Below are 13198 nucleotides of genomic sequence, written 5' to 3' on the forward strand. Positions count from 1 at the left end.
AAAAATCAGGGTACAGAAGGAAAAGCTGGGCTCCCTGCTGCCACTGGCAAGCACAGTCGGGGCTAGAAAAGGGCCACCGGCCCTGGGGAGCCTTCCCCGCCTTCAGGACAAAGAACTCAAAAGAAGATTCACTGCTCTTTTATTAAAACAAAGTTGCATTCACATCCACAACAGAGGCTGGGTTTTAGAGGGCTATTTTCTTCAGCAGTGCTCAGAGAGCACCAGAGATGACGGGATACTTTTCTAGGGCAAGCTTTTCAAAAGAGTTTATTAGAGCGGGCACATCACGCTCTAGTTGTGGGAAGGGAGGACACAAACCGTTCATGGCTTCCAACCGAGATCTTCCCTCCAATACAAAGGCTGCTTAATTAATCAGCACCCATCCCTCATCCACAAAATCTGAATCGCTGGAGTCAATCACAGCCCCACCAGCCCAGTGGGGGAAATCGTGTGTAGCCAAACACAGCCATGAGACTGTGGCGCTGGCAGAGGCCTTCCGTTGAAAAACGTTCTCGCAAAGTCCAGAAGCTTGCGTGGAGGAGAGTATCAAGCCCACACCCTTAGTTTTCATTTTAAAAAAAATCTCCAAGCATTTCTGTTCTGGGTTGGCGTATAAACAGTCTCTGCGGGTAACGAAGGGTGCTGCGGCTAAGCTGCAAGGGAACAGAGGGAATGTCAGGACCCAGTTTGGTTTACAGACATGCCACGAGAGGGGCTGCTTACCAGCAATGTAGAAGAATTCGTCCACTTCTAAAGAAGGCTGCCCTGGCCATGCTCTCTAAATCCCATGGTTCTCCATCCCAATTTTGCATAACACACCCCAAGATACTGTGTCAGGTTCGGGGACATGCGGAGGCCAACAAGAACAGGAGGGGCTGCCAGTGAAAACGCCCCCCCCTCTTCTGGCACACACTCCCCCCATCAATCAGAAAAGACAGGCTCCCAGACGGCTCCTAACGATGGCCAGGACTAATCTAACCTGATTAGTTCCTACCATATCAAGGGGAGGAGGAGAAAAGGGGGGAGGAAGAGAAAAGGGAGGAGAGTCTCGTCAGCCTTCTCCTCCACAAATACCTTGTGCAATGTCCCCGCACCTACTGCACCAGTCTGTAGGTGATGTACCGTCCCGCCGTCTCACTGGGCCGAATGATCTTCACCACCTGGAAGGAGCCAGAAAATCAACCACCCTCAAAGCTACAAGGTCAGCAAATGGGAGGGGGGGGGGGGAGAGTGGAGGCAGCAAGTGAAGAATTTCCTCCAACCCCTGCCTGAGAGGAAACTTCAGGCCTCACTGGGTGGGTGGGCGATCGCTAGGGGCTCCTGAGAAGGAACACTCAGAAAAGCAGGAGCCAGAGGAGGAGACGAGTTCAAGGAGCAGGAAGGAAGCCCACAGCCCATCTTGTTCTGTACACACACACAAATATGAAATGACGGGGTTGGGCTGGGCCATGGGGGTTACAGCTCCTTGGGGCCTCCTCCAGTCTCTGAGGAGTCCCCTCCCGGCGATCACCCCCCTCCTCACCTGCCCTCGCTTGATGCCAAAGTAGCGAGCCACGGGGTCTCCCGCTTGGATCCGGGGCAGCTGGTTCTCTCTCAGCTTGCTGGCAGCAGGCATTAAGGAGGGACACAGACAAAGGACAGACACGGAGACGAGGTAGGTTCACCCACCCCACCCCCGCCTCTTGTCCTCGGAGAGGACGAAAGCGTGCCGATGCCCCTGTCCCAAAGTGGACGGTTTTGCACGAGAGGCAAGAGGCCCTTACGCCCTCTGGCCGCCTTGCTCCGGTCAACGAGCCCCCCTCCTCCCCAGTCCCAGCAAGACAAAGAAGCAGAGGCAGCCGAGCCGCTTGACAGGCAGATGCTTCAGCACAGAGAGGAGGATACTATCGGGCTAACAGCTCCGTCACTTCCTCTTTGGTCATGACCACATGTTCGGGGACCAGCTGCAGGCACAGGAAAGAAAAGGTCAGGATCTCAGCCCAATCGGGACATTTGCTTTAAATTCAGCCCTATCATCACTGCCACCAGCACAGCGTACAGTGGTGCCTCGTATAACGAGCGCCCTGTTTAACAACGAATCCGCATAGCGATGCGGATTTTGCGATCGCAAAAGTGATCGCATTGCAATGTTTCCTATCGCATTGCGATTTTTCCCCACAGGCACCATTTCCCCCCAGCTGACCGGCGGGCACTTCAGAGCGACCGCGGTGGAGGCTTACCCGGCGGTCGCTCCGAAGCCAACGACACCCAGCTGGGGGGAGGCAGCTACGGAGTGACCGCGGTGGAGGCTTACCGGGCGGTCTCTCCAAAGCCAGCGCCGCCCAGCTGGGGGGAAATAGCCGCCCACATGGGGGATTCTTCGCTTACCGGTTAGTTTTTCCCCAAAAGGAACGCATTAAATGGAGTTTAATGCGTTCCTATGGGTTCCCCCCCCCCCCCCGCATAGCGAAGAATCCGGATAGCGACGTTATTCCTGGAATGGATTAACATCGCTATGCAGGGCACCACTGTATTTAAAAATCCACCCATTCAATCAAATGTCTTTTTAACTTCCCTTTCGGGGGTTGGGGGGGGGACATGCCTTTCTGCTTCCTCACCTCATGTTCTGTAATGTTGATAAGCAGTTCCTGCTGAAGAAACTGTTCCAGGATGTACTTGGGAGCCATGTCAACCAGAGACTGCAGGGACAGAAGAGGAAGGAAGACAAGGGCCATCAAGCCCAGCCAGCCTCGCTCAACAGGACGGGGTGATGACACAGAGAGAACCAGGCTTTGCTCTTTTTTCTTTTTTCTTTTTTTTTTGGAAAAGCTTCCAAAGAAAGGCACTTTCACTCAGTATATGTATGTTACACCTTGCTCTCTGCCTGCAAGGAACCCCAGTCACCCTACCTAGAAACAACAACAAGAATCTTAGAACTGCAGAGCTGGAAGGGGCCCTTTGGATCATCCAGACCAGCCCCTCCCAAAAAGGCCCAACGGGGGATTTGAACCCCCAATCTCTGGCTGCAGCCAGAGACCTCAATCCCTGAGCTGTTCAGCAGGTCACATTTAAAATATCTTGCAAAATCAATGCATATACTGTATATATAAGCCTTTTGCTCTCCTCCTCCCCCAGCTTCCAAGTTGCCTCAAGTGAAGGAAAAGCATGAAACTAATTTCATGCTTTTCCTTCACTTGAGGCAACTTGGAAGCTGGGGGAGGAGGAGAGCAAAAGGCTTATATATACAGTATATGCATTGATTTTGCAAGATTCTGCAAACAGAAGAAATAACCATCACTGGGATAAACTCCTCAGCTAACAGAGGATTTCTCCCCCTCCCCCGACTCTCTTCTGTGCCAGGATCAGCCATCCCATCACAAATGTAGGCTCAGCAGCCTCTACGTTCACCTCCCTCCAGCCCACTTTGATGGAGGAACCTGCTTGGCCGAAGGAGTCATGCCTTGCTGGACCACAATCAGGGCTCGTGTGATGTTTTCCTCCTGCATTCGCTGGCAATACATCTTGATGGTTTTAATCCCAACTTTGGGCTCCTCTGAAAGAGAGTGTTAAAAACAAAATGACACACAGAGTCAATAACGGTCACACGCGGTTGCGCATTTGACAACCGCAGCCTGCCTTCTTCTCCATTTGGATAATTAGTGCAATTTGCTGATTTTCACAGGATGTTAGGATTAGGGTTTCTTGGCTTTCACTGCAGATTATCACTTGCCTCATAGTTTTAAAGCAAAAAAGGCAAAGCGTTGACATCTTGCCAATTTAAAAAAAAACGCAAGAGAAACCTGTTATTGCAAAACAGTTTAACAAGTTTTACTGCCCTATTCCCTAAAGGGGTTCAAGGAAGTCCCATCCCCCACACTCCCATTTCTGCCTGCAAAGCCTCTGGGGTAGAATAAGGTGCAATCTAACAAACATCAAAACTGAGGCAGTATTTGAACTCTGATCTTCCTTCTCTCCAAAGCAGGCCTCAGTGGCATCAGACCAGCAGCATTTGCCACTGACGTCCGCTTTGAAGATGCCTGTGGATAATGTGGACAAACACCTGGAATCACAAGAGTCAGGAAGATCCACCAGCCTGTACAGGAGATTGACCACTACAACAATCACCCTCAGGCTTGGCTTTAAATTTTCCAGTGAGGACAAGCGTACTGTCTCTGGAGACAACGGATAAACTAACTAAGAAAAGAAAGCAGGGAGAATAGAGAAGGAAAACAATGTAAGCAAGCTTTTGGAAGGAGGTGATTGTGTCTCAGTTTGGCCTGAATCTATTTCTTGCAGCCACCTGGGAAAAAGACGAACATCTGGTCAGTGGGGTCGTCGTTGTGGGCCACCAAGACTGTGAGATCTGTCCGCCGAGGCCGCCCTTCACTGGGCTTGTCCCCAAACTGGGCCTTGAACTCCTCCAGAGTCTGGTCCAACTCATCCTGGGTCACTAGGTAGCCTCGATCATGACAGAGCTGGAGGGGTTTAGGGGGGAAAACGGAGGAAAAGGAGGTAAGAGACACAAGGCATGCGCAGGGCCGGGGAACCCACACTAACATGGCCCCCAAACTGAGCCAACCTGGAGATCTCAAAGGAGGGGCCTAGCACCGCCCTTCAAATCCTGACAGAGTGGGGATGATGGGGGCTGTAGTCCAACCACCACCTGTGGGATCACGACATCCGCCTCTTCTCTCCCCGCCCAAATGAGCATGGCTTTGGGAACACACACACCTTGACACACACATCCTTCCCCGAGTGTCTCCACCTCCCCTCCGTCCGGGGCAGAGGGAGTGAGGGAGGCCAGACGCCCCCCAGTCGATTCTCCAGGCCAAGGGGAGCCCCCAGTCCGCCCAGCCCCGTCTTCTGGCACCCCAGGAACAGGAACACGAACACACACGCTAAACGCCACCCACCGACGTGACTACAACCGCCATCCTCCCCAGCGCCAAGCCCCCTTCCCTCCGGACCTGCATGATGGTCTTGCGGATCTTCCACAGCCGGTACGTCTCCTCCTCGTCGTCCATGGCCGCGGCGGGTCAGCACCCAACTGCGAGCGGGTATCGCGCAGGCGCAGGAAAGGCCGGGGGGGTGGACGCAATGGTTGACGTATTATAAGTACGGGGAAAAAGGAAAAAATTGTGCGCCTGCGCATTTCCAGAAATGAAGCGCGGCACCCACACAGGAGAAGGCGCATTTGGGGAACGCCCCCCGCCGCCGCGAGATCTGGGGCTGCGCATGCGACGCGACCTCGGGAAGAAATACTGCGGCTGCGCATTTGCAGAAAAGAACCGTCTCTGCATTAGCGCAGGCGCATTGGGGAAACACGCCCCCCCTGCGAGCTCTGGGACTCTGCCCATGCGCAGAAAATATACCTTCTCCAATGGCGCGTGAGCACTTCTTCGGCCCTCTTCGGCGCACACCTGTGACGTTAGCGAACGTGTCCTGCTATCACCGTAGCAACAGGAGGACCATAGAGATACTAAATGGGAGCGCAACTTCTGAAGAGGGAGGGTGACTTTTTTTAGAGATTGCGACTAATGGCAGTAATTGGGAGAGAAATCGACCCCGAGGGCCTGCTCAGGTTGCAGTTATTCGGGTGCCAAGCGCTGATGGGCGCCTTCAAGGCCCCCCTTTGCCGTTGTTTATTTCTTTTTATTTCTTCCTGAACCTTTACACAGGATCAAACAAAGGCGAAACCCCCGCCCTTGCAAAGTGTTGGAGCAAACGGGAGGACGCCACCCCTTTAAAGCAGGACACAAGGCCTACAAAGGAGGTCCCATCTGAAAGAACATCGAATTCAAAGGTAGACTGCCCCGGGTGTGGAGGCTCCCTTCAGGCATTGTTTCCCATAGTCGCCATGAATTGGCCTCGCCCAATTCCAAAGCCTCCTTTGGGGTTTATTCTCTTATTTACCTAATTATTTCAACAATTTATTATACTACCCCATTAGTGTGATTATGCACTATTCTGGGCAGTTTAACAATAGATAAAATCAAGCACTCCGAGAGAAAATTGAAAATTGTGCAGATAAAAATCAAACAACAACAACAACAGTAATTATCTTAGAACTGCAGAGCTAGAGGAGACCCTATATAGAAGATCATGTAGTCCAGCCTCTGTCCAAGAGGCCCAGTGGGGGAATCGAATTCCCAACCTCTGATGCCGAAACCACTGAGCTATTGAAAAGCCACTTGTACAGTACTGGTAAATCAGCTCAGAGGGAAATGAAATGCAAAAATTGCAGGACATCAACAATGATCTCAAACCTTAAACAGATGTAAATCATCGCCCTGGCCCTTGGCAGCCTCAGTAACTGGGGATCATCACCCAAGCATCCTGCCTTGGCTGAGCTCATCAGCCTTTGTTGTGGGTTCAAACCCTGTTGCCTTCATTAGCCCCACAAGTCATGGGTTTTCATGCCCCACAGGCATTAATTAAGGGTCTCCCCAGGCCAGGATATGGACGTCACTGTCAGCCCTGCTTTTGTTGGGCTTCTGTTGCACCCATTTAGCATATATTTAAGCTGCAATGATACTCTGATGTGTTTTTCCAAGGCGATGGAGATCTTGACCTGTAACTGGTGGAAACTGTGGGCGGCATTGGGAAAAAATACACCTATTTGTGGAGGGAAAATGTAGAGTTGACAACATGATTTTGGATTTCTTTTTCAAAGGAAAGCAGAAGGAATTTTGCTGCGGAGACAAAGGAGATGGTGATTCCCCCTCCAGTCGGCCTGTGGAGGTGGCTGATCAGCACAAATGGAAAGCCAAGGGCCTGGATTTAAAAAGAGTCCTCTGTCCCCGATGTCTTTTGGCATATCTTCTGCAAAATGGCCTGCCTTGACCAACAGGTTAGTTACACTTTCCTTTCCATGGCCTCTGAGGTGCTTCTTTACGGTGAGATGGTTCCCACGGATTCTTCTTGCCACTGAAGCTTCTTTAGTCAGCTTTTAAATTCCTTCTTTGCTACTGAATAATGTTGAGTATTTCTTTCATGGGCTGCCTCTCCAAACAAAAAAGCAACAACCCGCCAGCTCTCACATTTGCAACGGCGCCCTTTGCCTCCCCGCAGGCTGCCCTGTCTCCCTTCTGCAAGAGCTGGGCCTTTGGCAAAGGTGGCTGCAGAAGGAGCTTGGGACGGATGTGAGGAACCTTGGCTAACCATTGTTGTGGATAATTCACGTTTCAAATGGGATGCAAAAGGGAGCCATGCAAAGCTCAGGAGCCTCTTCCTGTTTGCAAGGCTGGGATTTGCTGAGCCACGGAGGATGACTTGGCAAAGTTATGCAAAGCCCTGTTTGTACCTAAGCCAGTTCCTCACCTTCTCAGCAACTAAAAAGTTTGCTGGAGGAAATGAACGGGAAGTGAAAACACCCAGCCTTGCACACCGCGTTTTTACCACAATTGCCAGTAAAAATATTGAACAGATGCATAAGGCTCTGTTAGGAGTTAGCACCCCTTTCCTCCAAACCACTGGGAGTTTATTTGTTTAGTGAAAAGAGCAAAATATCAAGGAAATGTCTCACTGGAGTTCATGTGGAAATGCAGGATTGTGACATCTGCAGGAATGCGATGACACAGTCCCAGGCAGGTAAAATACAATGAGGAAACCCCCAAAATAGATGGTGAGACAATCTTTCCTCACAATTGCCTAAATATTTCATAATCATAAAGAAATGTGGTAGATCTGCTGGGCTTCTCACGGGGCTTCTCCTGCCCTCTGAAGGCCTGGGGAGCCTTAGAGAGGGCCCTACAAGGGAAAAAAAAAACACACAACAACAAAACAGCCCTCTTGCTCCTTGCCAGAACACCCAAACATTGGGGTCTTTAGAAGTGAAGCAACATTAAGTGCTGGCAGTGGTTTCCAGCAGCCAGACCAGTTTGGCTCAGGTTGTAACCATAGCTTCCAATATTCCAGGGGGGGGGGTGTCTGTGCCCACACTGCTCCCATTGACCCGCTGAGGGTCTGCCTCTGAATTTCGGTGGAGTATCGGCGAGCAGAAGCACCCTACAAAGCTCCTTGTTTTGAAGTGAAGCATCTCTGGGTGGGTGTTGTCACTGACGCAGGATCAAGAATGCCACATATGTTAGCATACCTCCAGATGCTGGCATAATGACAGTGGCCCTACCAACTTTAAAGTATTTATTCTTATAGAAAGAGCTCGCTATAAAATAGTACTGAGGAGCCTTAAAACAGGACCAACCAACAACCACAAGTTCCCTGATGTTTTAATTCTTGGCATGCATTTTCAGTTTTGTGGGTCAGGGCAAGGGGGAAGTCCTTTGTGAATTCCGGGATGTCTGAGCTCCGAAACCAGTGCAGAGAGAGAGAGAAAAAGAGAGTCTTGCGTCAGAGACCTTTTGGCTTCCTGCCCAACGGCTTAGGTCCCAGGTGCGGACTCTTCCCAGGAAGGCTTGAGAAGAAGGCAGGGGAGAGATTTTTCCTGGGTGTTCTCATTGTTTTGGCAACAAACGGGTTCAGGGTAACCTTAAAACAATGCAGCAAACTGGAAGGGTCACATTCCTGACCAAACGAGGTCTCTGTGTCGTTTCTGAGAGCAGTACAGGCAGGAGAATTTGGGTCACTGCCCCAGATTTAGAACAGACAAGCAGTGTCCTGTGCTACCTTGCAGGGCTGTTGTAAGGCACTCCTGCTCATTCTGGGGATAATAACACTAGTGTGCACAGCTAGAATCGCAGCCATTTTTCATTTGGTTATGGAGGAGAGGGAACTGTCGCGGTCTCTGGAGGTCCATGGGGCTTTTTCCAGGTAGGACTCAAACCCAACACTCTGTAAATAGGACTCAAACCCAACACTCTGTAAATGCTAAATATTTTACTGAATAGCATGGAACCTTTTGAGCAGCCTATAACCTTTCACCCCACTAAAAATTATGGAGAAGTCAAGAGTTTGCACACTTTCATGTCATTTTGGTTGGTCGAAAGGAAGGCACTAATAGGAGCAGAAAATAAAGGAAAGAAAGAAAGAAAGAAAGAAAGAAAGAAAGAAAGAAAGAAAGAAAGAAAGAAAGAAAGAAAGAAAGAAAGAAAGAAAGAAAGAAACTTCAGGTTGGGCATTTGCTTCTTCATGGACTTCCACCTTGTGACTGAGACCAGTTGGCTGCCTGCCCAAGGTCTACATCCTCCCAGGAAGGCTTGTGTTTTCATTTTGCTTTGTTTTGAAACTTAGGACTAGGGGATAAATCATGGGAACTCACATCAGAACCAACATGCTGAGTCAAGGCATTTGTGACATATACCTTGGGCAAGATGGGTTACGTTTCCCTCCTGCTCTTTTAAGATGTGGGAAGGAAAACTTGTTGAAGAGGAAGGCTAGCAAGGCTGGCCAAGGGAGTTGAGCCCTCTAGGATTAACTTCCTTACACTCTGAATGATGGAGCCTCCAGTGTTCAGGAGCACTCTATCTCTGGAGGACGAACAGAGAGCCCGCGTGGGGTGGTAGCTGAAGTGGTGCAGGGGCTGGAGGGATCCAGGTTGAAGTCCCTGTGGGGCAAGAAGGGTCCACTTCCTTCAGCCATACTGGACTCAGCTGCAGCTGCTCCTCCTCCTCTCTTCCTCCAGCAGACACAGATTCATTCGTCAGGTTTAAAGTATCTGCTGTCATCTCAAGACAAGTTTATGAATGAGACGGTATTCCACCCACATGCCTGTCTCCGCCTCTGGGCTTCAGGTATTGGCTGGGAGGCAAATCCCGCCAACCTTTTTCCACCTGGGCAGAAGGAAGGATCTGGGTTAAAAAATAACCAAGCATTATTTTCTTCTGCCGGATAATGGTACAGTGGCTAGAGTTCAAGAAACCACTAGATTTGCCCTCCAGTACAGCTGGTTCAGCTGATTAGAGCCGCTTAGCACCAGGTGAATCCTGATTTCCAATAGGAAAAAAAAACCAGCTTTCAGCCAAAGGATTTGAGAAGGAAGTTTCAGCAAGAGGCTAGACCTCAAGGGGATCCTCAGGGTGCCGAGCATCAGCTGCTGGCCTTGCCTGGTGAGAGTGTTGGTCAACATCTACAGGACATCCTAAGAAGCACCTTCAGGAGATCTGCTTGGGTGCTGGGCGGAGAGACGCAATGGGGCCAAACGACAGCCCTTGAATCACTGGTTTAAGTTCTCCAGTACGTGTGGATTTACCACTTGGAGCCACATGGTCCTCCTGGGAGTTGGGCAAACTCTTCCGGCCCCCAACTGGGACGGTTATGGGGCGGGGGGACCCACCCATCAGCCACACTCGCTGGGTCCCCTTCATGCTCCTTCTGCTCGCCCCTCATGCCTGGGGTCACGGAGACCCAGTTCTGCGGATGGACGGTGAGCCTTTGTGGCCGCAGGGCGGCCGCCACGTCCGGAGCTACCACCACCTCGAGGGGGACGTCCGCTGGAGGCGTCTCTACTCCTTCAATCACTTCTTCCTACGGATCGAAGATGACGGCAGAGTGGAGGGGACGCGGCAGAAGGAGAGCCCAAACAGTAAGTCTTGCGGGCAAGTCTTTAGGGTCCAGCAGCTGGCTGGGAAAACCTGGCGGCTGCCACCAGCCCGTCGGAAAACGTGCTTCTAACCTTTACTGTTGCCGATTTTTTTAAAAACCCTCACCAGAAACCAGCTTGGTTTGTTCAGAAGGCCTTTAGAATGGGCAAGCAAAATGGTGGCATGCGTAAGCTGCGAGAGGAGCAGGGAAACTTTGGAGAGCCAGTGTCATGTAATGGAGGGAGGGCTGGGCGAGGAGTCGGAAGGCCTGGGTTCAAATCCCCACCTGGCCAAGAAACTCACTGGACCAGTCACTCTTTTATCCTGGCCTTCCTCAGAGGGTGGTGATGAAACTAAAGTGGGGGAAGGAGACCCGCAAGGCCGGCTTTGACTTCCCCAGAGAAGAGACTGGATATAAATGTGTCTGATAAACAAATAAGTGGACAATAAACATATAAAAGCTTGGCTGATGTTCCGCCAGAGACCGAGAGGACATGTTGTCACCTCCAAATGATAATCAAGGCCATCAGCATGACCTCAGGGGCCCTCTTGTTGTGGCTTTTCATGTTTTAAGAGGACAACACCCTTATAAGCACCTTCCGGGACTGAACAGTCAGCTGCAGCTCCCGGTTTGTTCTGACTAAAAGCTTCCAGTTTGCTCCCTCATGCTTCGGCTCTGCAGCTCCTGGCAGAGCCTTGATGTCCAAACAAATGGCCCCTTGGTTGTGATTCCCAGGTAGGAGCAATCCCCCCCCCATAGGCCCTGGCCAGGCGGAGTCTGAGAGAGGGAGCCTTGCTTAAGCCAGGCTGATGGACGGTGGCTCATCCTCCCACCTGGCAGGGGTGGGAGCAGCCATCCTGCTCGAAACCCAGCACTTCTGCTGATTTGATACCCTGTGGTGGTTCCTGTTTAATCCTTGCCTATTTAAATGCTGAAATGCTTCAAGTCATTCTTAGAAGCTGAATAAACGGAGGCACATCCGCTTTCCTTCCTTCCCACCCGACCCCTGCCCCTTCCTCCAGGCATCATGGAGATCAGGTCTGTACAGGTCGGCACCGTGGTCATCCGGGCGATCCACAGTGGCTTCTTCTTAGCCATGAACAGGAAGGGGAAAATCTACGGGACGGTAAGGTGGCAAGTTTAATTTCTCTGGAAGCAAATGACGTGTGTGCTGGGTGCTGAAGGTGTGTGTGTGTGTGGGGGGAGTCCTGTGTTTTGCCAGGTTGCAACCCCTCTCTGGGAATCTCAGCACTGCCCTGATCCCATTTGCCTCCCCGCCCGTAACTTCTCCTCCCAAACAGAGCTCTGGTGTGGCCCCCTTTTTTTGCTGGACTCCAGAAGCCTGAAGGTGCTTCCAGGTCTCCTCTTGATGGGCGAACGGGCATCCCAGGGGGAACAAGGGCTGCCCTGCGCCCAATGGGTGCCGTCGGGGGTCACAGCATTCCAGAAGGGAGCTTGGCATCTTCCTGGGGAAGAGGCTTGGCCTTCTTCTCTGGCACCAGCCCAGGGACTTCTGCTGCTGCTGAGAATCTGTTTGCCTCCCCACATCGGGGTTGGAAAGCCTCAACCCGTTGCTCTTTTAGCTTCTTAATAATTGCAAATCCCACGAGCAGTGAGGCCTCCTTCACTCTCTCCCTCTCTCTCTTCCTGTCATAGAAAGAATACAGCATCAACTGCCAGTTCCAGGAGCGCATTGAGGAAAACGGCTACAACACCTATGCCTCATCGCGCTGGCACCACAAAGGGCGCCCGATGTTCCTGTCCCTCAACGGGAAGGGCGTCCCACGCTGGGGGGCCAAGACGCGGAGGCAACACCCGTCCACGCATTTTCTCCCTATGCTTGTCTCCTGAGGGCAGGACTGAGCACCACACGGGACTTGTGTATGGATTGCAACAGCCTCCATTTGAAACTTGTGGGTATTGGGGAGGGGTATTTATTATTTTTTGTAAAAGTGAAAAAGGAAAACAGAGCAGCCTGCCAAGGCGAGGCAGATGAGGAAAAGGAACGGGGTCATGAAGCAATTAAAAGTGCCTTCATGGTTCATCTCTGCTTCCCGTTAATGTTCACCCATTCCTGCCTTCTTGGGGTAAGTTCCACTTTGAACACATCCTGAATTGTGTTCATATTTCAAAGGAGCATTTGAAAGAATCAAATCCACTGGGGGGAAAACCACACATCCTACCAAGTGGTTTATCCCCCAGTGTGGTGTAGTGGACAAGGACTTTGGAGACCTGGGTTCAAATCCCTGCTCAGCCACAGAAGCTCACTAAGGGTAAAAACACACCTCACTTTACCTTAAAAGCCCTTAGAGGTCTGCTCTGAGTTGGCAAAAGCCACAAGGGTTTGCCCAACAGTCTTTCAGAAACAGTAAGAAGCAGAGATGCAAAATTGGGGGTATGGATGCTACTGAGGCCCCACCTGACATCCCGGATGGGGTCATGCCTGGGCAGGCCATGCTGGTTAGGGGATTCTGGACGTTGTCTAATTTACCTGCAGGGTCCAAGAGTTTGCCACCCTCTGAAGTGCTAAGAATTAAAACAAAAACAACAAGACCACCCCACACACACGTTTGCAGGTTTCAGATCTAGAATGTCCCGGGGGGGGGGTTGGATGGGTGGTTCTCTTAATGCAGAACAGCAGAAATCTCACTGGCCATCAGGGTGGCTCCCTCTGCTGGCTGAGCTTGTGTCCTGCAGCCAGAGGACTGCTGTCCCATCAATGATGGGACCCAGGTACCGC

The 13198-nt window shown here is 51.3% G+C and overlaps 2 protein-coding genes across 2 annotated transcripts; one reads left to right on the forward strand and one right to left on the reverse strand.

Moving 5' to 3' along the window:
• Positions 1 to 122: 122 nt before the first annotated feature.
• On the reverse strand, positions 123 to 5105 carry POLR2E (RNA polymerase II, I and III subunit E). The gene is made up of 8 exons (XM_072977815.2): positions 4947 to 5105; positions 4280 to 4454; positions 3417 to 3532; positions 2598 to 2678; positions 1885 to 1943; positions 1523 to 1601; positions 1075 to 1160; positions 123 to 653 (listed from the first exon to the last, which is right to left on the reverse strand). Exons 1-7 carry the CDS (start codon positions 5001 to 5003, stop codon positions 1095 to 1097), a joined length of 633 nt encoding a protein of 210 aa, XP_072833916.1. The 5' UTR covers positions 5004 to 5105; the 3' UTR covers positions 123 to 653; positions 1075 to 1094.
• Positions 5106 to 6858: 1753 nt separating this feature from the next.
• On the forward strand, positions 6859 to 12502 carry FGF22 (fibroblast growth factor 22). The gene is made up of 3 exons (XM_020781101.3): positions 6859 to 10459; positions 11481 to 11584; positions 12115 to 12502. The coding sequence occupies exons 1-3, from the start codon at positions 10192 to 10194 to the stop codon at positions 12307 to 12309; spliced, it is 567 nt and encodes a 188-aa protein (XP_020636760.3). The 5' UTR covers positions 6859 to 10191; the 3' UTR covers positions 12310 to 12502.
• The last annotated feature ends 696 nt before the right edge of the window (positions 12503 to 13198 follow it).

Source organism: Pogona vitticeps, chromosome 7, assembly GCF_051106095.1.
Source record: "Pogona vitticeps strain Pit_001003342236 chromosome 7, PviZW2.1, whole genome shotgun sequence".
In the NCBI taxonomy this organism is placed as follows: Eukaryota; Metazoa; Chordata; class Lepidosauria; order Squamata; family Agamidae; genus Pogona; species Pogona vitticeps.

What these genes read in the sequence shown, in the direction of transcription:
- POLR2E (XM_072977815.2), bottom strand. Translation starts at nt 5,003, where the DNA reads ATGGACGACGAGGAGGAGACGTACCGGCTGTGGAAGATCCGCAAGACC. An exon ending in TCCGCAAGACCATCATGCAG is followed by an intron (nt 4,455 to 4,946) that starts GTCCGGAGGGAA and finishes AAACCCCTCCAG; the next exon opens with CTCTGTCATGATCGAGGCTA. An exon ending in TGACTCCTTCGGCCAAGCAG is followed by an intron (nt 2,679 to 3,416) that starts GTTCCTCCATCA and finishes CTGTCCCTGCAG; the next exon opens with TCTCTGGTTGACATGGCTCC.
- FGF22 (XM_020781101.3), top strand. Translation starts at nt 10,192, where the DNA reads ATGGGGCGGGGGGACCCACCCATCAGCCACACTCGCTGGGTCCCCTTC. An exon ending in GCAGAAGGAGAGCCCAAACA is followed by an intron (nt 10,460 to 11,480) that starts GTAAGTCTTGCG and finishes CCCTTCCTCCAG; the next exon opens with GCATCATGGAGATCAGGTCT. An exon ending in AGGGGAAAATCTACGGGACG is followed by an intron (nt 11,585 to 12,114) that starts GTAAGGTGGCAA and finishes TTCCTGTCATAG; the next exon opens with AAAGAATACAGCATCAACTG.